This window comes from Stegodyphus dumicola, chromosome X2, assembly GCF_044657685.1.
Source record: "Stegodyphus dumicola isolate Sdum_Otavi_A_Nest chromosome X2, ASM4465768v1".
Lineage (NCBI taxonomy): Eukaryota > Metazoa > Arthropoda > Arachnida > Araneae > Eresidae > Stegodyphus > Stegodyphus dumicola.
Window position 1 is genome coordinate 37,675,972 of NC_140781.1, and position 25,862 is coordinate 37,701,833.

Genomic DNA, 25,862 nt, shown 5'->3' on the forward strand with positions numbered 1-25,862 from the left:
GAATGAAATAAGAATGTCAAGAGAAATATAAATATGCATGTTACTTGCCATTTCATTGTGTAACATTTCATTAAACTAGTTTTCCTTCCAGATCTCTGGAAGGAACCAGATTTGAATAAAAGCTCCTGTTTAGATGCAGTACAGATGAAAAATTGGGTGTCCATGGAGCTGCTATTGTAAAAACAATTTTTTTTTTTAAATTTCTAGTTTCTAGTGAGAAATGTTTGTAAAAGATTGGCCTCGCGTTAGATTCTAGAGCTAAAAGTTTTCAACAAGGTCGTTTTAGACCTCAGTTTCAAACTAATTAACTCTGGCGGGAAGTATGTAAGGATCTTAAGTTTTACTAACGTTTATTTTATTTTAAATCTTTACTATCACTTCTTATTTTCTACTTCCGGCCAGAATTAAAAGCGTTAACTTATTTATGCAAAATTTGTCTGGCGAACGCCAAGTACTTAAGTTGTGGCTTTTTGCCAAGGGACAGAGAGGAAGGAGTTAGTCGAAGCAGGCCGCTTGCCTTAGAAGTTTTACTCGGTTGCTGGTTGCCTTCCAGGCCAGAGGTTTAATCCTCGTGATAATTTTAAACGTATTGTAGTGTTAACAGTTCTCTGTACTACATACGGCTTCCTGTTAATATAAGGCCAATCTTCCACGTTTATTATTCCAAATTTAAGTTAGAGTTTAGTTATATTTTTATATTCTTACGTTCAGACCACAAGTAGTTGGTCTCTGTATTCCGAAGTACAGAAATTATTGTAAAGAGTGAAAAATAAAGGGTTTTGTATACCCTTCTTGTGTATCTTGTCTATTTCCCACAGTTATTGAACATAGCTTTAGTAAGCTCCCTGTTCCGAGTCAGGTCCCTGCATGTTCCCAAAGGAAGTAAGGCGGAACATTGAACCTGATAGGCGAAGGAACGGCTAGTTGTTCAATACGAGACAAGGTGTCTGCAACAATATTCTGCGAACCCTCAATATAACGGATATCTGTTGAAAATTGCCCCTAGCATATGTCGAAAATATTTGACAGCTTCATAAATTCCTAATAATTCGCGATCGTGAGTGCTGTATTTGGTTTGTGCTGGTGAGAGTTTTTTAGAAAAATATGAAAGTGGTCCCCATAATTCTTGATCTTTCTGTTATAAAACTGCTCCTATACCTGTTGTTGATGTTTCAATGTGTAGAGACATTAGGTTATTTTTTGTAAGCAGAAGATATGAAAAATATGCAACGCCTTCTCCGGGAATCGAACCGAGGACCTTTGGAGTACCGTCCCAGCGTGCAGAACCACTACACCACGAAGGCACGCTAGGAAAGCGGGAGAAATACCTTATAAACGTAGAGTGATAATTGTTTTGATGCGAAAGGATACTGCAAATTTGTTGCCGAAATTAAATCATTTTTGCATATTTGGAACGCTTCGCGAGATTCTGTGGTCCAGGTTATAACACGTTTATCTTTTTTCTTGCTTCCAACCAAAAAAGAATTTAGAGGTGCTTGTATGGTCGCTGCATGAGGTAAGAAACGTTGATAAAAATTGAGCATAGCAGGATTCTTAAGTCCTTCACTGAAGATGGTTCGGGTATATCGCGGATAGCGGTGACTCTATCTGGAACGGGTCGAACGCCATCAATGGAAATTTCATGACCAAGTAAGGATACTCTTGGTTGGCCAAAAACGCATTTGGAAGGATTAAGACTGACACCATACCTTTGAAAACGTTCAAAAACTGTTCTCAAAAGTGATAGGTGTTCTTTCTCTGAAGAGGAGGCGATTAAGAAGTTATCAAAATAAGGTACACAAAAGTCGAGGCAGATTAACTCCTGATTCATGAAACGTTGGAACGTTTGAGCAGCGTTGCATAAGCCGAAAGTCATGACCGGAAACTCAAATGGTCCAAAAGGCGTAATAACCGCAGTTTTTTGAATATCAGCTGGGTTAACGAGCACTTGGTGATATGCCCGCTCAAGATCAAAGGTTGTAAAAATAGCTTTTCCCTCTGAAACTTGCATGCAGTCTTGAATGTGTGAGACCTGGTAACGATCAGGAATTGTAGCTGCATTTAATCGACGATAATGGCCACACGGGCGCCAGTTACCATTTCGTTTCCAAACTAGATGGAGCGGACTGGCCCATGAACTTTTTGAAGGACGGCAAATTCCCCGTTCCATCATGTATTGAAATTCCTCTTTGGCGGCTTTAAGCTTGTCCGGAGGTAAGCGTCTTGGTTTAGCTGAAATTGGAGGTCCGGTAGTTTCAATATAATGTTGTACATCCTGCTTGGGTTCGGAAATACCCATAACTGGGCGCGTGTTTGTAGGGAATTCTCTGGATGATGCCATGGGGAGTTACCCGAAATCAGTTTAATGTTCAAATCTTGACTATTGCGAATTACTCCCGGATAAGTTAAGTTGGTTGTGGAATCTATCAAACGGAGATTCTTAAGATAGACAAGCAAAGAAAACTTTTGAAAAATGGCAGCGCCACTAGTAGGACTTGAAACAGTAGCAATAATGAATGGGCCGTTGGATGCTGCGGCGCAATCCTAAATCAACAGATATCAGGCGTTCACCAAAAGTTTGAATAGGAGTTCCATTTTCTACATAAAGTTGTAACTTGGTAAGGCGCTTTTGTTCGTGAAAATGTGGTGGAACGACAGAAACATCAGCCCCGGTGTCTACAAGAAACCTTAAGCCCGAGTTCTTTTCGATGACGAAAAGGCGTGCAAAATTTCGGCCGCTGTCGTTCAAAACTTCGAGCAACGGCCCTTCTCGTTTCCCTGGTCGTTATAACGACACGGTGGACAGCATTTGCTTGCCTTGTTTCCAAATTTGTGGTGTTAAAAATAAATAGCCGGGTTATGAATACCCGGCTTCCATAAAGTTTCCTCAGTGGGTTACGACGTGTATTTCGACCACGTGATATGAAGCGGTTGCGGTGAAAAGGTTCAGCTTGGATGGCTACTAACTGAGCAACTTGTTTGGACAAATCATCAATTTGAGCCTGTAACGCCACAATAGCAGGAGCCTGCACTGCGTGTATTTGCGCTGGAATGGCCAGCTCGTGAATTTTATCAGCGATTTCGAGAAGATTTTTAAGTGGCTCCCTACTGGCCGGTAAAATGGTTTGCATGTTAGATGGGAGTCTATTCATCCACATTGCTTTAAGAAAGTTATCCGTTAGGTTTACCGTCGGCTAAGTCTGACATTTTAGACAGCAATTGAGAAGGCCTCATATCACCCAACTGTAAATCGTGCAACAACTGCTTGATTCTGTCTCGGATTCTTCATAAACAGAAATTAATATTTTTTAAAGATTTGTATTTGTCCGTCGCCGGTGAATTCAAAATTATTTCACGAGCTGATTGCAGTACCTCTGATTCTAACGCGGCAATCGCTGTATAAAATTGAGTTTCGTCGGCAGTAATGTGACTCAACTGCGCATCCAATTGAATGAACCATAGCGATGGGTCTCGGCGACAAAAAGTTGGTGGCTTAACTGACACTCGCGCCAGTTGTGAAGCAGCATCGTTGTCAACCACTTTAGATCAATCAAATATGCACAATAATAATATGTATAGAAAAATAATCAATATGTATATAGTGACACAGTTCGTTGGTACTTGAAATAAGAGAAATTGGCGGCTCAAATGCAGTAGACGATACATACATCCACTGAAATTATGACAGAATTATGTTGACTCACCGGAATGCGGCACAACGCTTGAAATGACAGGTGAAATGTCTTACTTGCATCTCATCACACTGGATAACTTACTGCTGCTCAGAATTGTGACATATAAACTCCATATTCGTGCAACATTGAAGGTTGCTATTCGTAATAAGTACGTGTCACCAATTATGGTAGTACAATTTTTTGAGACAGATCCTTAAATAATTATAACAATTGAATAGAATAAATATTATTTTGTTTTTGGTTGCTATGGGTTACCAGACTGGCAGAGTTGAGTTGTAGTAGGCAAGTTGCTACATATCTATTTATCTATAATGTATATTAAACATTTAATTGTTTAAAAGCTTTACTCTTTAAAAACACTTATATAAATATATAAAATAAATAACACCTTTTTAACTAATTCTAGATCATAGTATGTCTGATTTTTCCGCCGACACAGATGCATTTCCGAATCCAAGGCTAGTGTAGTTAGGTAGTGACTATTCTTAATATATTTTTGAGTATTTTATGGCAGATTCAGCATTTTATTATTATTTGCATTATTTTCTTATTACGAATATAGTCTATACATTATATTACTGAAAGTTTTTATTGTGTGGGGGGGCGCCAAAAAGTTATTTTGCCCCGGGCGCCAGTTATGCTTGCTACGCCACTGCTTGTCACTGAGAGATCAGTCAAGTTGATATTAGGGATGTCACAAAACAAAGAATCTTCATATTTATCCCACAGAAGACCAAGTACTTTCAATGGTTCGCTTATTGTAGATTTTCCACTGTTCAGTTCTATTTGCTCCCGCCCTCTTAAGTCAAAGTTAGCACTTGCCATTAACTGAGTTGATTTTGCAATAAAGTATTCTGCTCCTTCATTCGAATTCACTGAAGTGACACAGTTGTCAACATAGAAGGAATTTTTCAATTTTGTAGCCACTTCCTTCAAAGAAGGTTCACATTGGTCTAAATGAGAGTTGATCACTGCTCTAAAAGAAACGGACTGCATTTTAGTCCGAAGACTACTCTGCAATGGCGAAATTTTCTTATTTCCTTTTGCTCGGAGTTTTTCCACCATAGGAATCATAGGAAATCACGATCAGATCTTTGAACAAATATTTGAAGAAAAGCTCTTTTAATATCTGAGATAATCCCTATTTTTCCTTGCCTAAATTCAAGAAGCAGTCTAGGTATTAATTCAATTAAATTTCGACCTTTTGCTAAACAGTCATTAAGTGACAGGAAATCCTTTTGCTTGCACGAAGCGTCAAATACAGGCCTTACTGCTGTTGTACAGTTATCTTTGAAGATCGGTCTGTGGCGAAGATAATGATTGTTAACTCGTTCCTCTTCTTCTGTTACTTCTTCTATTACTCCAGATTCGAGCCATTCTTCGAACACTGCATTGTATGTTCCAAATTTATCTTGAACATGAGCTTCTTTGTCGTGGAAATCAATCGCTTTTCAGCAACTTCTCTGTTACTCGGTAAAGCTTCTTTATCGTTGATCCAAGGTAAACTGACTTCATAGCGATCATCCACCCTCTTCAGAGTCTTGTGAAAGTGATCCCACACTGCTTCTTCTAACTCTGAATCAGTTTTACTTTCTTTGGCATCTGTAATTCCCAGTGCTTCTAGCTGCCACAAGTTTTCTATGTCACTGCTGTGAGTCAACATCGACGTTACGGTTGAAGACATGGACAAGGAGTTTCTTTCTGAAACGTTATCTTTTATCTTTCCCATGATTGTCCATCCAAGTAGTGATTCCACAGCAGTCAGCCCATTTTCTAATTTCTGAATTCTTCTGGTTAACAGAACACCTGCGACGTCAGCTCCAATAAGAACTTCTATTTTCAAATCCTTTTTTCCTATATCAGATGCATGGATATTCTTCTGTCTTAGTTCTTCTATCCATGGTCCAGGATGTAAACTGACTACTGGTCCACAAATCTTCAACTGTTCCAACAAGATTAGTTGTCTAGAAAAATCACCGCTTAGGCTTCTAACGTTCACTTCATAGCGTTTGTGAATTTCTCTCTTTGTTTTACTCTTCCAAAAAGTGCATGGATTAAAGATTCAGATCCAATTGCGTGGCACCCTATGTCTACAGCAGTCTCCTTCAATATGTATGAACGTTGCGATCCTGTATCGATAAGTGCTCTTACTGTCTTCTGCTTTTTGCTTGCGTCTATATTAATTAATAGTGTTTGAAAACACTTCATCTAGGGAATTGGTGCTTGCAAGTGATGCGTTTTGTGTTTCCTCTTCTTTATTCTTTTCAACATCATTACTCTTTTGATTGGTGGGCAAATCCGGACACATGACACCCCAATGTCTTTCGAGCATATCATACATCGTACATTTGTCTTACATTGCTTGGCCCTGTGTCCAATTTCGAGGCAGAAGAAGCAACCCTTCTTTTTCTTAATTTCATCATTCTTTTGACTCAGAGGCATCTTCTGAGCAACAAAGCAATCTCGACTTTCATGAAATTTTTCACAAAATATGCAAGAATTCTTCTCACTATAATTGGTTGCTTTGTTATGGCCTGAGAAGAAATCATTTGCTGTAGGCACGACGTGTTCACTCTAGTTCCTTTTATCTCTTCTACTTTCTCTCTTGGCACCCGAATCAATTAATTTAAATCCAGCTTTTGCCAAAGAAATTCTCTGCTCTCCTTCATTTTTTAAAAACAATAATAATTGTTTCACTTTCTCAGAGTGAGAATTTTCTGCTGTAATTATTGATGCATGATTTCTAATCCAAACTCGTAAAATTTCCCCGGGAATGCAAGATTCCACGAGCGGAAATAGCATTGCAGCGTATTTATCGCTTGTCATTCCTATTGACTCCAACGAACGTAAATACGACTCTAACTTGTCATACAATTCTGATATACTGCATTTTCTCTTTTGATCAGTGACATTTTTAATAATCAACCCTAATAATTCCCGAATATAGAATTCTACCAACAATTCTTCCCTGCCGAACCTATTTTTTAAGCTTTCTATAACTTTTTCATAAATTTCGGCAGTTGCAGGGAAGCTGTTTACAATATCCCGTGGTCTCGTACCGGGTACGGTCGCTTGAACGAGATAATGCATCTTATCCTCGTTTTGAATTTCTTTATCTTCATGTATTCGGCGAAATTGTCCCCAAAACGGTAACCAATCTTTAATTTCACCACCGAATTGCTTTAACTCTATTTTAGGTAATTTCAGTTTCCGTTTGTTCGAATTCGGCGGAATACTGCTAGTAGATTATTTATTTATCATTAGTAAATAATACTTTCAAATTTCAGGAAATTTTCTCTGGCATAATCCTGAAACTAATTCTAACAGTATGATGGCATACCATCACGAAATTTAATGCACATATTTTTTTGCTTAAGTATGCTGCTATGGTAAATATATAATACCGGAATATATTTAAAAATGTTCCCAGACAAAAACCCACTGGACGAAAGCGCACACGACAAAAGCCCACAAAAAAGAGCCCACTATGATAATTGCCCACAGCGGGAGGAAAGCGCATATTGATAAAAACCCACACTGATAAAAGCCCACATAGATATAAGCCCATGCTGATAAAAGCACACACTGATAAATGCGCGCATAGTCAAAAGGGACTTATGGTTTTTATTACTATCCTAAAATGTATTTATAATTTTAATTATAATAATTGCATATTATAATAATTGTATTGAGTATTGAGATCTGAATGTTAATGTCTCAAAAATATATGTCTGTTTGTATATTTTATCACTACTTTATTTGTTTAATTTATTAGGTTGAAAGCAAACTTTCTGCTCTCTGATTGATTAGCTATAACATTTCGATGATAAATCTGAAATTGCATTTTATTATTTATTTACTAATTTAACTTTAGTATGTGTATGCGAAAATGAAAAATATTGTGAAGTTTCTCACATGCTATTTTTAAGGTAATATAGCTGAGATTAAATATAATTGTGTTTCATTAATAAAACTATTAACTTTTTAATTAAAAAACACTTGGATTTTATTTTCTTCCTTTTTAGTTTTTCCTTTAGTTTCTTTTTAGTTTGGTAATATTAAAACAGTTAAGCACAATCAAGGCTTTGCTAAGATATATTTTATTCTTTACTTTAGACTGAGCTTATTATCAAAGTTTAAACATATTTCTTATTGAAAGCTGTTTTGAATGTAACAATTATAATTTGGCGATTTTCTAGAAATATTTTCTTTCAGATTTCTGAATAAATTAAAACTGTCAGCTGACACCCTGTCAGAAAATGAATTCCAAGTGTAACCTCTTAATCTTTCAACTACAGCAATTTGAAATATTGTTTTTAATTTTCCTTTATTTATTTATTTTTGGGCGGGGATGGAACAACTCTTAGAAGTCAACATATCTACATATTTAAGTAGTACAATCATCTCAATCTATAGTAATAACAATGTAGCATTTTATTAGAGTTTATGAAGATTACAAAGAACTATGCATATAATAGCATCTAATAAAATTTTATAACTACATGAATATATGCAGTCATCAGATTCAAAGTTCATCGTTATTAGGTGCTAAGTATATATATTATATAAATTCATCATTCATTAATAGTATTATGTGTAGTAATAGAAAATTAGTATTAATGTTTCAAATTGCAATTTTTTTTAATAATTTGTCTTGCATTTACTGTATATTTGTTCAAGACGTGTGGATATCAGTTATAAAACATGAAAAATACACAGAAAGCAGCTAATCTTATATAACAGCTGATTGTGAAAGATAAATTACAGTGCTCTTAATTACAGTTATAGTGCTTTTAAATCTTCCTATTGTAAATAGCCGTTTTCTAATTGACATTAGATTAAATTAATTCCATTATCCGTTAGAAAATAAGTATAGTGAATTATATCTATTGACGACGTTTCTAAGAAATCGCCTTTTGAAAGAGACCTGTATTTTTCCTGAACATTAACAAACATCGGAGTGAATATCACTTTCTAAGACCATCATATCTACAACCAAAACTCTTTAAAACCGTGAACAGTTGCGTTTAAAGAGGATTCACTATATTTTTAATAAAACATGTACATCTTAGTTATACATTTGCTGCATTTTGATTTTCTGTCAAAACAGAGGAACAGTGGTTCTATTTCTTTAGAAGTATGTGAAATTAAAAAAAAATGGACACTATATGATAAAAATGGAATTAGATTCAAAAACACACCTCTTGAATATGCCTGAAATTCATTATTCTGCTCGGAATAAATTTATCTAAAGGAAATTTTTAATAAGTATTAGAACTCAAAGGATAAGTCAGGTCAATGTAGTAAGGGTCATTTCGTCTGAATATATCTTTTCTTAATCATAAAAGGACTTTTCAAACAGCGAATGAAACAGGAAAAACAGAATAAGTGAGGACGGCAGCGGACGAAACGACACTATTCCGAACTCGGCATGAAAAGAAGAAGGACGAAATGGCACTAAGCCAAAGGAAGGCATGCCTTCGTGGAGAATGTTTTAAAAAAAACTCACTCGTAAACATATTACGTAAGGGGAACACCACGAAAGCGCCCATGCAGTCAGCCTTTCCACCGAGATTTGAACCCTGGACCGAACTACCAGTGTTCAGCGATTTTTCCGCTTTGTCGCTGGTGAGCCTTGTGCCTACATGAAAAGCTTAAGAACTGTATGAATGACGCTTTCTTAATGTACAGCTTTTATTTAATTTTTTAATTTTTATTCATCTAACTAATTATTTATTTTTTTCCGATATTTAAACTTTTTCTCAGATTTATTTTCAAAGGAACAATGTCTTGAAAGTTTTACGAATCGAAAATAAATGATTAAGTCTTAGATGAGATACGTTCTACCAATCAAAAAAAGAAATTTTTTTTTTCACGTTTAGAATGTAATATATGTAAGTTTTTATGTATACTTCTTATCTCAACAAATGCTAAAAATTTTTTTCTTTGTTGAAATCAATAGAAATGTTTTTTTTATTAAACTAACCCCAATAAAACGTAGAATTTTATTTAATTTTTATGTCTGAATGTTAGCTTGAAGAATGGAGCTAAAAAACAAGTTATAAGATCTAATCATTCACGGGAGCATACAAATTGTCAGTGACCTTCTGTAAGATCGCTGGTGACTTCTCACTAGTCAACAGAGTCCGCCGAGTGGTAACGTTGCGGAACACTGGTAGTTCAGTCCGAGTTTTAAATCTCGCGGACGGGCTGGCTGCATGGGCGTTTTCGCAGTTTTTCCCATTTGTAAGCTGTATACGAGCCAGTTCTCTTAGAAAGTCTTCCACGAAGGCATCCCTCTCCTCAAGCAGTCTTTGGCGTGCTCCCATACACCAACCAAACCAAACTCACTAATCAATATGATATTCAGTAACAATAAGAATAAGGATAAAGTTTGAAACCTTTTATTCAAGAGAACTATTTACAAGAGTATACCTTGTGCTTAAAATATAGATCACTGCTTATGATGTTATGTTACGTAGAAATGAAGAGGCCACCCAATATTTACCCAAAGTAAGTAGACATTAGCTCTACACACTCACTAGGAAACCTTCCGGCGTCCTGGAGTTATGATGAAATTGACTCCATCCAAAATTGCAAGTTCTGCCACTGGGCGTTAAATTAGATCGAGTAAAATGCATTATACTATATTGTATACATAGCGATACATAGTTGTACAGGTGGATGTTTTATGGCGTTATTTATTTATTGTAATGGGTACAGGCATCATGTTTCAGGACATTACATACTCCAGTAGATAAATGCGTGATGAAGATGATAAATGCGTGATGTAGATCAATGTTTCACAACCGACGGTCCGCAAGAAATATTTGCCGGTCCGCGAAATATCCAGCTATCTGCCCAAAAATTCTGCTAATGGGTCGAATTATTAAACTTACCGGTCCGCGAGAACGTACCAAAATATTTTACCGGTCCTTGGAGTAAATTCAATTGAGAAACACTGATGTAGATGATGTTCTTTTAGGGCGTGTATGCAAACATGATCTGTTTACATCAGTGTTTACTATCAAAATTAAGTTAGCACTATAAAATTGTTTAAACAGTTTACTTTCTTCTGCATATTTATGCTTACTGCTTAGATTAAAATATTGTTGTATAGATGTGCTAATACTATAGCTGTTCAGTATTGACGAATGAGTTGCTAATGTATCAGAGCAACAATACAACAATACTTAAATTGTTGTATTGATATTTTAACAACTCAATCGACAAAATATTGAGTTGCTAAAGTATTAGCACAACTAAGAAACTTAACATTCCAAGGTAATAAATTAAATAGAGGAATTCAAGATTAGCCTAACAGGCTTTCTCAGACAATTAACTTACTGGCACACTTAATGCAACGGCCGCAAATGGCTAAACCCTGACAGCAGAAGTCGACGTGGCCAATTCTCGCATTCCCTTTCGATCTCAAAAGCTTCGCCTTAAATACCCTTAACTCATTTGCATTCTAAACACGTTTACTTACTAACTTATTTACATTTTGGTGAGGAAACGGAAAGTAGAACTGACAGTACAGGCTGAAATAATACATAACAGGATAGTATTTCCTCCCTCCTTCCAGCATGCCTTCATGGTGTAACGGTTAGCACACTCGGAGCGTATTCGAGAGGTTCAGGTTAGAGTCTCGGCGAGCGCAATGCTAATTTTTCACGTCTCCAGCATCTTCCCCGACGGAATTTGACGACTGGTTCCCTTAATCTCCAGTCGTCTTTAAAAGGGGGAGTATATAAGGTATTTTCTCCCTCCCTCCAGCATGCCTTCGTGGTGTAAAGGTTAGTACAATCGGCGCATATCAGACTAGACCAGCGATTCTCAACAGTTTTTCCCTCATGTGCCCTTTTCACCATTGCTAAACGATCATTCAATCCATCCTTCCCAAAGCTTGAAAAGTACATATGTGTTTGTTTAACTATGGATTATTTTTTATGCATTTTTTAAAATTAAACAAGTATAAAAAAGTGTTGATAAATACCAAAATTTGAACAAAAGTGTTTTTTTTTTATATTCATAAACCGAATCTAAATACTTAATAGGTAAAGAAAAGGTTGACTAGATTACTCCCTGAAATTGTGAAATTCCCCTTAGGGGTATTCCTCCTGATTGAGGACCCATAGTCTAAACAGAATTAGATTTTAATAGTTGACTGAATGTACAGATAATTTAATTTGTCACACTTCTCTATACTCATTTTTGTTATATAAAACTTCGGATTACCTGCCTGTTTTTTGAAAATAAAAGTTAAGACACAAATTTTAAAAAAAAAAAAAAAATTATGCTTAAAATTTGATGCTGAATTCCTGACTTCCTGAAAAATTTTACGAACAATAATTATTATGATTAAAAATGAAATTTCAAGTGGGAATGAATTAATTTATCTAAAACCCAAGTTGTCAAAATTTAACTAGATTATTCGAAACAGTGCTTTTAATTCACTGTGAAAACAGTATTTGTGATAGCGCGTACAAATGCTTACTTAATCATAATAGAATACGGTACTTTTATCTTTCTCGTTGAAATAAAAGTTCGGCTTTAATTCTCCATATTAAATTCATTGTGTGAAAAATTTTCTGCAGTGTGAAATTAGTCATAAATTATTCTCTGTATATGATGAAAATTTACGTACATTTTATACTCCTTATAATTTTGTAGAATTAAGAGAATCAGTGTGGCCAGTATTCCCTTTCATTTCCCTTTGTCGGACTTATACAAAGGCACTTCCATTCGTTGCGTAAATATAATAATAAAGTTACACATACATATATATGTTTATAATTACAATATTTTGATCGACTCTCTTACTTCAGCCGGAGCCCAAAATGAAATGTGTTCCTCTACTTAAATTTATTGTTCAATTATTTGTTATTAATTTATTTTTTATTTTATCTTTATTCATGAATCTACTTTGTGCAGCTGAAGAAGAAAGGGAAAAAATATTCATTTTAACGTAGCATATATATCGGTGTGGGTTTTCGTCAGTGTGGGTTTTTATCAACGTGGGCTTATACCTATGTGGGCTTTTATCAATGTGCGCTTTCATCGGTGTGGGTTTTTATCAACGTAGGCTTATACCTATGTGGGCTTTTATCAATGTGCGCTTTCATCGGTGTGGGTTTTTATCAACGTGGGCTTATACCTATGTGGGCTTTTATCAATGTGCGCTTTCATCGGTGTGGGTATTAGTCGAGTGGGCAATTATCCCAGTGGGGTCTTTTTTGTGGGCTTTTGTCGCGTGCGCTTTTGTGTGGTCCACCGTCGAAATAGGCCGATGCTATTCGCACCACCGGTGCGATTAGCCGCTTAAGCTATTCGCACCAACATTAACAACGCATGCGCATTGAGTTGTCAGATCCGTCAATTGAACCGCATCGAAAGGAACGGATTCTATATATGCGAACAGTTGTAGTGAATTTTTTTTTAAAAAAAAAAGGCGGATTTCTACCTTGGCGTAGTTTATCATTTTTTAAGCGTTGGCGACTTTCAAAAGTTTAGAAAGGAAAATGGGTTCCTTTTCTTATAAAAAGAAGGAACACATTTCCTTTTATTAAAGTATATATAAAAAAGGTCAGATTTTTGTGTTCGCAATGTTTATCCTTTTCCTGAACGGTTTGAATAGTTTAAATGTCTGATTTGGGGGGGGAAGACAAAATCTTGTTTACATTTGTTGTACTTCTTAGAATACATTTAGCTTTAAAGATGTGTTTTGCGCAATCAAGACTTTAATTCATTCCTCTTTGAAAAATTTCGTCCGATAAAAGATACTAAAAATTAGACAGACGATTTCTGTGTAGAAAATTTAGACATGAAATAAGTTAAAAGCGATTATATCAACTTTTAAATGAATTATTCTGTATGTCTGCTTATTTTTTTTTTATGAAAATACTTGGCATTTTCAGGACACAAAAAGTGCTTCAAAGAACTTTGAAATATTAGTACAAACACATTAATCAATTAAATTGAAATAAATAATGGGATGTAATTTAAAAGACAGAAATAATTTAATGTAAGAGATTTAGATTTAAAAATTTGCACACACAAATGATTTATCAGATTTTGTAAGGTTTTATTACATAAATAACTTTGATTTTGAAATATGGCATTTGAACCTATAAACCTATGGGGATACTGAAAACGTGATGAATATATAAGAATATTATCATTTTCAGTAAGTTTTCTTATTGAATAATAAATTCTGACAGTCCTATGCTATAAGAATAGGGTCTAAGTTTGCATGAAAATTCCTCTGTTAAATAAAAGAATTTAAGTAATTTCTGTAGCCTTTTTGTCAATAAACTAAAGATTTTTTAACTAATTACTCGTCCTCGCTTGCAATTAGAACATCATTAAATCCCTATTTTATCTAATCATTTCCTGAACATTATGATGTATATAGATTGACCTCGTCTTTGTAACTGATAATTATTACTTGCAAATTATTCTCTTGCTGTTGAACTATTAACAACATTCGCTCTCAATACCGCCTACCTTACGGAAATCGGCGTAAAATGCTGGTACCTGGGCTGATTGTGCGCATGCGCGAACGTAGGTGGTGTGAATAGCCTGTTAGCTAATCAAAATCGTAAAAAACAATCTTATATTTAGCGTAGGTATAATGAAACACTCAATCGATTTCGAGGGCAGCTAAAGGTCCCTCCTCATCAGGAGAAAGAAATACATAGAAAGAAGAAAATAGGAATCACAGAAACACGTGGTGCTTATCAGCACTGCACGTGGTTATAACTAGATTTTTAATCAGAGTTGCACTGGCCGCCTACTTTTACTGAGCCAGGCTGTCTGATCAAGCATAAAGAAATATTAGCGAAGTTAAAATAGGGAGCGAGGGGCAAATGCACATTACGCTCAAAATCTGAACTTCAAATAATGGAAAGCAACCACTGAACGGATTTTTTATACCCTCTGGTAGTACCAAGTGCGAGGAGGTAACGCTATCTATCGGCAAAAATAATTGAATTAAGATAGTAGAATTTTAAAGGCAATGAAACCGATTTTATTCCGCAATGAAACCGATTTTAGCACCACTGTGTACCGTAAACCCTTTGTAGTTTGTTTACCACCCCATGCCAAGTCATGCCACCCTGTTAAGCAAAAAATGGCTTCTTTTTACTATTATGTTTTCCGCGCGCTAAAAGTTTGTTCCTCTGAATCTTTGCTTACCAATGAACTTAATTATTTGAGAGCAGTTACGATTGACCGTGTATTTTCTCCCGTGATTATTGATAAAGCCGTCAAAAAATTTTCAGATTCCCATCAAAGAAGACATTCCACTGTTAGAAATAATATCAATGACCTTGTCGTGCTTCCATTTTATCCTTCTGTTAGCTATAAAATTGCACGGATTCTCCAGAAATTCAATTTTCAAGTCGGTTTCTCCCCTATTAATAAAATTCACCCTTCGATTCTAAAAGATTGCGTTTCTGTCTTGAATTCTTGGGGAATTTATAGTATATCATGTCAGTGTGGTTTAAGATATATTGGCCAAACAAAAAGAGCGTTGAAGTTTCGTATCAAGGAACATGAATCTTATGTCAAAAAAGGGGAAATTAACAAGTCATCAATAGCGTATCATAGCTGGACTTTTAACCATAATTTTGATTTTGGGTCTGCAAAAATCATCCAAAAGGCTTCTTTCATAGGCGAATTGGATTTTCTTGAGGCTTTTCACATTCACAAAGATTTAGAAAGTTTAGTTAATGATTTGAAGTCCAATCCAGTCCTTCCTAATGCCTTTAAAATTCTACTATCTTAATTCAATTATTTTTGCCGATAGATGGCGTTACCTCCTCGCACTTGGTACTACCAGAGGGTATAAAAAATCCGTTCAGTGGTTGCTTTCCATTATTTGAAGTTCAGATTTTGAGCGTAATGTGCATTTGCCCCTCGCTCCCTATTTTAACTTCGCTAATATTTCTTTATGCTTGATCAGACAGCCTGGCTCAGTAAAAGTAGGCGGCCAATGCAACTCTGATTAAAAATCTAGTTATAACCACGTGCAGTGCTGATAAGCACCACGTGTTTCTGTGATTCCTATTTTCTTCTTTCTATGTATTTCTTTCTCCTGATGAGGAGGGACCTTTAGCTGCCCTCGAAATCGATTGAGTGTTTCATTATACCTACGCTAAATATAAGGTTGTTTTTTACGATTTTGATTGTCACATTAGCGTGTTTCTCTTCTAGTCTAGCCTGTTAGCTATTTGCACCGTCGGTGCGATTAGCCACTGCGGTCGAAATATTATCAGAGCGCTTCTGAATGTAAACAAAAACACCCTATCTGGTGACCGAAGCTTCGGAGCAGTGCTTCACTTGTAGTGCCGGTTTGGCAACTCTTTTTTTCTTACCTCCATGCTCCTGTTCAATCATTATCTTCTTTCCGACCAGCAGATGGAGCCACATGTGCCGCCTTCTTCCAGTTTTGTGTTTCGCGGAGGGTTATCTACCTTATTTCTGTGATCTTTCTTGGGAAATTCAGTTAAAGAACTCTTTCGTCATGCCCTTCGGAGACTCTCGAAGAAGCTGGAAAGAGCTTTTATAATAGCTTTATGCCAGGGTAACAACTAGTTCGATGTTCCCACGGTGGTTTAGCGAAACTTCCGACATCGGACGGTTAGACACTCTGTCAATCCGATTGATCAATTGTGTAAAATGCGTCGCGCTAAATAACGTAATTAGCAGTCAGCCAACGGATGATCATTTTGCGGAAGTAAGCGTATAGAAACGGCTAAAAGGTGTGTGTGGGCATTTAAATAGTATTTTTCAGTGTTCGTTGCTTAATTGTTTATACTTGAATAGTGCTCTGATTTGTGTAAGAACTGTGAGTGAATGAAATCGTGGCTGACTATTGATCGTGATTGAAATTCTTTTTAACATTGTGAATGTGTACTTTTGAAGGTTTTAAAAATGCCTGCTATAAAAGATATAAACATTGTGAAAATAGCTGTGGAGATGGAAGATCAGGTACCTCAGTTAATAGAATTCGATCAAAAGCGGCCATTAGCAGCCATAATTCAGGATTTATGTACAACCTGGGGTCTTACAGATGCTGATCAGTATGCATTACAGTTTTCAGATAATGCTCATAATTACATAACCGAGAAGAATAGAAATGACATAAAGAATGGAAGCGTGTTAAGGTTGACATATTCTTCGACAAAGACAGCACAAGAGATACTAGAAAAACTCAATTTTGGTACTCAAGATGAGAAAAAGACTGCATTGAGGCGACTTGCTAGATTATCTGCTGATTATACATTTGCCCTCGAATTCATCAACAAACAAGGCTCGAACTTTCTGATATCAATGATTGAAGGAGGTAATTATACAGGTGAATTAATGGCATTAACTCTTCAGTCATTTGTAGAATTGATGGATCATGGAATCGTGTCCTGGGATAATTTGCAAGATAAATTTATCGGGAGAGTAGCCAATCAAGTTAATTCACAGACTTCTACTCAAGATTCTAGATCTTTGCAAGCATCTCTTGCCATTTTAGAGTCATTAGTTTTGAATAGTTCCGGCAAGTATCCACTTGTAGAACAGGAAGTTACATTACCTTATTTAATAGTGCATTTGCAGTCTCCAATACCGGAGATACAGCAAAATGCAATTGCTTTAATCAATGCATTATTTTTGAAAGCAGATATTAATAAAAGAAAAGCAGTTGCTGCTACATTAACCTCTAAACAAATAAGAAATGTAATAATGGTACATATTATCCAAAAGCAACATGTTGGTGCTGAAATGGCTCATCAGTTATATGTTTTACAGACTCTTCTATTTAATTTATTGGAAGAAAAAATGAAGCGAAAATTAGACCCACAGGATCCTGAAGCCCGAGAAAAAATATTAGAATTAAGGAGAATAGCTTTTGATACAGATGCTGAGATTGTAAATTCAGCAGGACGTAAAGGGGGATATTCAAAAGATTATAAAAAACTTGGTTTCAAAAATCATGTAAATCCTGCTGAAGATTTTACAGAAATTCCACCAGGAATGTTAGCTTTAGACAATATGATTTATTTTGCTCGTAATCATACAGAAAATTACACAAAAGTTGTACTTGAAAACTCGTGTCGAGCTGATGAGCATGAATGTCCATTTGGAAGAACCAGTATTGAGTTAACTAAGCTTTTATGTGATATTCTTAAAATAGGTGAACCCCCTACTGAGCAAGGTAAAATTTTTTATCCTATGTTCTTCACTCATGATCATCCATTTGAAGAATTTTTTTGTATTTGTATAATCCTTCTTAATAAAACCTGGAAAGAAATGCGTGCCACTACAGAAGATTTTGCTAAAGTAGTGAGTGTTGTTAAAGAACAGATTACAAGAGCTTTAAATACAGATCCACCTCCACCAACTCTTGAAAATTTTAAGCTAAAACTTGCAACACTGACATATAATGAAATAACCAATTTGTGGCAACAGGAACGCTCTAACAGAGAAGAATGGGAATCTCAAGCCAGGCCAATTGTAGAACTGCGGGAACAAATAACTCCAGAAATTAGGAATCTTATCCAGAAACAAAGATTTCAGTATTTATGCGAAGGTACTATGTTTACAAAATACTCTAACAAAGGCCAAAGAATTAAAGATAAGTTTTGGTACTGTCGATTATCTCCTAATCATAAAGTTTTTCATTATGGTGATTGTGATGAAAATAGAGGTGTACCTGCATTAGAAGAATTACCACATAAACTACAAGTAGTTGAAGTAAAGTCACTTGTAACTGGAAAAGAATGCCCGCATATGAAAGAAGTAAAACGTACAAAGTCAACGTTATCTTTGGCATTTTCTCTGATTCCTGATTCTGATCAAGAGCCACTGAATTTTGTTGCACCAAATGACAAGGAATTTGATTATTGGACTGATGGAATAAATGCTTTGCTGGGAAATAAAATGGTTAGTAAGGAAACCAAGAATGACTTAGAAACGTTGTTGAGTATGGATATAAAATTAAGATTACTTGATACTGAAGGTGTGAATATACCAGAGAATCCTCCTAGCATTCCAAAAGATCCACCGAATTATGATTTTTGTTATGATTTTAAATGAACTTTCTCATTTGTCAGGTTTGTTTTTGTTTTAATAAGCAGGCATAGGATTTAAACAGTTTAGTAGGTAATTAAAAACCCAGTTCCATATGAAGTGAATTAGTTCCAAAGCTCAAAATTTTAATTTCTGTATGATTAAATAGTATTGACTTCTTTAAACTTTTATCTAAGAAGGGAAAAGATATTCATGTTTTAATTCTGTCTGCAGTTATGTTGAACGAACTAAATATTTTACATTATTGCTTTTTGAAATTCTTTTTAATGGCACTGACTAAGCAGTCAGCCGAATTTATTTTACAATTGATTTTTAAACAGCCCAGTTTTATTGCAACTGTGACAATATTATTCTAATTTGAACGAAATATATTATAAGTAACTTTTGATTAATGTAAATATATAGAATGTGGTATAATTTTTATCTTTAATTATCTCTGTGTTAAATAAATATCTGGGAATTTGTTTATTCAAATCTACACTCTCCCTATTATCTTATTAAGAAAGATTTTAATTTATTAAATTATTTCTTCTAAATTTGAAGCAGTGGAATTTTGCCTATTAAATCCATGGACCTTATGAGAAATAGACTAACCCAAAATGTGTTTTTCTCCCTCTTCTGACGAGTTCCCGGCTGTCACCTTGATCACATCCGGAGGAGTAGGGACAACTTGCAGAAATTAACAGTGGTTGCCTATTCCAGTGTGTATAATTGTTTACAATTGTTGAAAAAGCTTGTTGCAGCACCTCATTTCACAAATTAGAATTTCTACATATTTTTATTTTTGAAACTGAGATTGATTTTTAATAGTTTAGCATATTTATCAAGCATAATTAGCGTTCCAAATAATTATAAAGCTACTGAATGTTTTCAGGGCTAGATATTTGTTTAGCTTTTCCTATGCTGTAAGGACATTTGTAACTACTTCTTTTAGAAAATAATATTTTAAATCTGAACGAATAGAAAATTTCAAACAAGAAATTTTCTTGCAATTTTTATGTTATTTATTGGTGTAAATAAGTAAAAAATACTAAAATATTATAAACGAATTTTTGAACGTTTTGTTTAAAATTCTGAATTGTGCTGCTTTTTTGAAATTATAGATGAGTATTATAGCACAATTTCTATAAAGGAATTTTATTTCAATTATATTTCATAATACATCATAGTGATAAACAATTTTGACATCTTAAATTTTATTCATTTAATTCTAATATTAAAATTGCATTTAACCGTAATAATTAATTTTGCTTGTATTTTAAAGTGATTATTTTTTAAATTTATTTTTAGTTCTGCATAAGATTTTTTTATTTACTGTTAATTTAATTTATTAGCTATAAGCGGCCTTTTGCGCTGTTTCACTATAAATGTCTGTGTCTCCTTGCAAATTGTTGTTACCAAATATTATCGTCCTGTATTATATTTAAAGAAATTAAATAATGAAGAATTTGCATGAATACATGTATGTTTCTCGCACTGTGACAAAAACGACAGCATCTAGAGCCATCCAATTTTGAATAATGCAATCCTCCACCCGAGCTTGGGCATCTGGACGGCCGAATTTCGAATTTATTGTAATCTATTTCATATTTTGTAAAACTTTAAAGAATTTTTTATTAACAAACTCCACAAGTTCAAAGCGAGCAATCGTAACACTACGGAAAATAACATTTTCATCTCCAGTGCCGTAATTCTAAAGATATGCTGTTTTCAAATGTATGTCGTTTACGGGCGTAGAACATGATATTCAATAAATATAGGTAATGTTTGTTAAAAAAAGGTTTTTTAAATGTTAAAAAAAGGTTCCTTTTGGGCGTAATATAAAATCTGAGTGCTTCTAGATTTTATTTTATCTTTTTTTCCCCACTTCATTACACTCAGAAAATTTTATGCTCCGAATTTTATGAATTACTAAAATAAATAATCCACTTTAATGTTAATAATTTAATGATGATATAATCAAATAAATGATTGTTTTGTAATGTTATTATAGTTTTGAAAATCACTGCCTGATAATGTTCATTAAATTTTTAAAAAAATTATCAGATCTTGTTTAATTTTACCTTATTTATTTCAAAGCATCACGTACTATCAATATGATTAAATTTTACTTTATTTTGACGCAAAATTAAGTTCATAAAATTTGTGCTTAGAGTTTTTACTGTTTCACAAAAGTAAAGATGTTTGTGCAAGAATGACACGTGAAACAAATGCGCGAAATGCAGTAAAAACTGCTTTAATGAGATATATTAAATCCTATTTGAAAAAAACTGTGACTTTCATAATCTCATCACTATACAACGTATCCCATTTAATAATTAAAAACAGTTATGTGATATAAACGCCATAGGTTTCAGTGTTAAAGTAAACCAGATCGTCCCTACTCTTTCTTGCAGACATGTAGGTGATGCGCGCTCCGGTTAGTATATCTCTTATAAGGTCCATGATTAAACCACTCCAAGGCTGCCATATTGATGAATTTGGATTCAAATCCCAGACAAAGCCTGGATGTTTGTAACTATATAATATCTTATGTAGAATATGAATACTTAATATCTATTAATCTAAAATATCAAATAGGTTGATACAGTTTGTGTTAATAGGAGAGGTTTAAACCATATACTATTCTAGCCTTGTGGTTCTGTTGATCAAAATTCAGGTGGAGCTTAGGCTTAATTGGGTAACGCAGTTAAATTTAAGCAAAAAATATACGAAACATTCTTAATAAATATTGCAAGGTTGCAATAAAAAATAATTATCTTTAGGAAGGCTTTCAATCAGTTATCATTTTCTACACTTATCTGGGCTACTGGGAAAATGTTCAGTTTTTTACAGTACATTTAATGCATCAAAGTAGTGTCATAAGCATACTTAAACTTTTGTCCGTAATTAAACAGCGACATGACTGTTAATATCAAGTCCCAGAAACATTTCATCATTTTCTGTGTTACCTGATTCTTTGCTGTTTACTTTTAATGATTAGAGAATCATTCTGCCGATTAAAAGGTCATGATAACAAGCATTAAAGCAAATGGTTCGAGTCTTGTTAGTTAATACTAAATAATATTTACCAAATTTATCTGGAAAGTTTTAGCATATAATCAAGCTGTATATTCATCTTTATATCTCTTTAATTTTGTATAAGATTAAATGTGAAACCAAGCTGTTTAAAATTATTTTCATATTCTTTTCAATAATACGCAAGCTTTATTATAATAAATTACCTGTATGTTTTACACTCTATATAATTTTTTTTCTCATCAGTTTTGCAATGCTTATTTATGTAATTAGATCTTTCTTTCAGAATCAATTTGTTATATGTTTTATTACCCCCTGGAATCAATACAAGTAAAATATCAGAGATTAATATTTATTTTAATTTGGGCATAGTGTAATACTGTACATTCTGGACAGGCAGGGCTTAATTTCTAAAAGTAGAAGCGCCGGAGCCCTGTGGAAGACCTTCAGGAAACAGGAACAAGAGTAAATAAATAAATAAAATGATTATTAATAATCAATATATATTAATAATTAAAATTAAATAAGTTGTAAAGAGATAAAATTTAATAAGTGATTTTTAATATAGTTTTATTGCTAAAAATAAAATTTTCGAGATGAAATTTCTGCTGAAATTGTTGATCAAGTTACTTAAAAGAAGTGGCGGAGCCTTCTATTTAGGGTTCCGGTGCGCTCTGCCTAGAATTAGAATTAATCCCCAAAACTAAGAAGTACCGACACAATTTAAGCTCTGCTGAAAGGTTAAAAATTTGAAACTGAAGTTTAACAGCTGTAATTTCAATCAACACCTGTACTGTCTTTATCACTTATTGCAACACTTTCTAGCTGTTATGTAAAATGACATTGATAATTTCATATGTGACTCTTCATATTCCCACACAGTCTATCAAATATCATAATTTTCATTCAGTAATTGTTAATTGTAATTTCACAGAGTTTTTCTGATGCTATCCTTAATAGATGATTTAACTGCTTATTAGTTTTATTTTATTAAGAAAATATCACATTCAGTCTGTTGGTATAGTAAATGAAAATATTAAAAAAAATTTTGCTATATACAGTTCGAAATCTATGCAGACATGTTTTAATTTATGTAAGAAAGAAATGTCAGCTATGGAATGTAGTAAAGAAATAGAATTATACCTAAGCTAAGTTGATTTATGATTTTAACTGTGTGCTTTCTATTGAATCCTTATTCATTCCACATTATTTTTTGATGGTAATATATTTGTATTTTAATTCTACAAAGTATTCTTCATAAAAATGTACCTCTAAAAATGTAATATTTCTCAATGACTGTTGGTGAATGTCAGGTTTTATTACTATGGGATTTAATAGTTTATGGACAAGATATATATTCTGAATTTCATTGTAAGTCAATTGATGCATTAGACTTACATTGTTATTACCCTAGCGGTTAGAGTTGACTTTAGGGCACCCCTTGTATTATTGCAAAGTTGTTGTTTCATTTATCGCCAAATTGTTGTATCATTTATGGGTAACCTGAGTAGTTGAATGTTATGGAAACCCTATTATGACGTAATCATTTGCATTATTCCGGGAAATTTTGATATTTTGCAAGGATTTGATTTGGGATATTTTGCAAGGGCTTTTGTGGTGTGTGTTGCTTAGGAAGTGCATTGCTTGTTTCATTGTTTAGACAGTACAATGGCTGAATGTATTAAGGTTAATTTGAAGTTTCTCTGCGATATGGAACAAAAGGGGAAAAGTGCATTAATTGACTGGTGTGTAAATGAACGTTTATTTATAGACATTTTTCGGACAGTCCGGAACTGCGTAGTATATTTTTGACTTTTATTTTTGTGAATTTATGTGGCGACACCGATATACGGATTTTAGTTCAGATAATTTTAGGAAGTTTTTGGATGCTGTTAAGGAATTTTGCATTCCACAGACTGAAGATGAACAAATTTCTAAATAAGGTAAGTGGATATTTGCTTTGTGTAGTGCTTAAATAGGTTTTCCTTTTTTATGTTATTTTATTGTTTGGTTTAAAATGTAGTTTATTGAGATTATGCATTTTTTATTTGCCTCTACTGTAGAATTGGGTGCTTTCATGTGAAAATATACCAATGTGTATATGGACAAACTCGGAGTTCGTAAGGCAAAGTTTGTGCAATTCTCTGATTTTTTTAAAAATGAAAATAGGTCGATGTGTACATGGATAAAGTCAAGGGAGTGTGCAATGCCATTTTTGTGCAATTATGGGATTTTTTTTTTTAACAAAATAGGTCGATGTGTACATGGATACTGAGTTTGTGCAATTCTTTGTCTTGTTATTTTGGCTACACAAGCCAAAGAATTGCACAAACTCGGTATCTATGTACCGCCAAAAATTGCCAAGGGGTACCCTAAAATATACTTTTACCCTACTAGCTACCATCAGAAGTGGACTTGCGGGTTAGTACAAGACGCAGTTATAACGAGCTATCTTCATCTGGTAAGGGGTCACCAGATAATAATTTTTTAAATATTAAACATACCGTTTATTTTAAAAGGAAAGCTCACTTTGTCATAACTCTCAGTGTAGGTTTTGACAGAAGAGATGTTATATCAAGTGGTTCATTATGTCAGATAAAAGATAATTTTCTAAGACTAGTAGAGACATTTTATGAGAAAATGATCTTCAATCAAGGAATTCTCACTTTTAATTTTTCATTCCAAATTTTGATAATTGCTCCTTCCTAACTGATTCTGGTCTTTAATTTTTCAATGCAAAATTTAAATAAAATGCCCTTCAGTGTTTTTACTCTCTGTCACTGTAGAAGGTGGTACCTAGAATTTAATTTTTGGATGTGGAATAACAATCATGATGTCAAAACTACTATTATGCAGTTTTTCCTATTTGTAATTTTGCAATTTAAATATTAAGTCTAATTCAAGAATCGTAAATCTGCAATTATAAAGTTATTTAAAAACATAAATGACATTTAGTGTGTTATTAATGATTAAAGTCGAATAAAATGCCTATCAACAATACAAAAGGACTTGCATTATTTATCAGATCAGAGATATTTCTAAAAGGGATTTTGCAATTTACACCAAATCATATCTTAATGCTCATACTGCATTCTCCCCCCAAGAATGTTTAAAACTTCTTTTAGAGGTATATTTTTATATAGATACACCAAACATACTCCATTTAAATATGTTTCATGTGTACTGTTTCATAAATAATTTTTTAGATATATTAAGTAGAAAATGATCTTTCTGCTGTACACTTCGTAACTGGTAATATTACTAAGATTTTTAAAAGTTTCTCAATATCAAGAAAAATCTTCTCAAGCTTCTGTTGCAGGTAATGTAATTTTCTTTGTCAAAGGTAATAAATATATTGTGAAATATCAATATTGTTATGATTTTTTGTACATAGATGATTTTAGAGCAGATGTGGAATTGTTGTATTTTTCTGTATAATGTAACTTGAAAAATCGAGAGACAATGCTCTGCTGGAAAAATAAGAATAGAGGGGCAAGTCTGTTTAACACTGTGTAAATGCTTATCTCGCTAATTGGTGAGATATCACCAAGTTGGCAGTGGCTTTGCTGGCTAATTTTTGTTGCCAAATTTGGCAAAAAATTGCCAAAAGCCACCAAACTTGGTGATCATTTGGCAACATTTTGGTCAGGTCTCTGTATCACTGTAATTGATATTGTAATTGAATAACTGTAATTGATTTCATATGCAATTGTAACCATACCTGGCCCTCATATGCCTAATTTTGAGAAGCACTAGACATTTCTTAGCAGCTGGGTAAAACTACATAAAACCGGAGAGAGTGTATGCTTTCAGTTGTTGTTAGTTCAGTGTGAGTTCACAGTACTGAGATAATTCCAGATTAGTTTCGCTGTTTAGTGTTAAGCGCTGTGTTAAACATTCTTAGTAGTTTGAAGTAACTAGTGATTGTACTCTGCGATACTGAGAAGAGTTGTATGACTATTTGTGAGGAAAGTTTTAGAACAGTGAAGTGCTACTTTTGTTAAAATAAATCTTATCAAGCTGTTTTCAATTTGGTGTGCATTTAATCTCTTGCAAACCTGTATG

The 25,862-nt window shown here is 34.0% G+C and overlaps 1 protein-coding gene across 1 annotated transcript; it reads left to right on the forward strand.

Moving 5' to 3' along the window:
• The first annotated feature begins 16,107 nt into the window (after window positions 1-16,107).
• Window positions 16,108-25,166, forward strand: Ced-12 (engulfment and cell motility Ced-12). Its single transcript, XM_035352283.2, has one exon. It carries the CDS (start codon window positions 16,632-16,634, stop codon window positions 18,783-18,785), a length of 2,154 nt encoding a protein of 717 aa, XP_035208174.1. The 5' UTR covers window positions 16,108-16,631; the 3' UTR covers window positions 18,786-25,166.
• The last annotated feature ends 696 nt before the right edge of the window (window positions 25,167-25,862 follow it).

Excerpts from the sequence above, each read along its gene's own strand:
- Ced-12 (XM_035352283.2), top strand. The coding sequence starts at position 16,632 with ATGCCTGCTATAAAAGATATAAACATTGTGAAAATAGCTGTGGAGATG.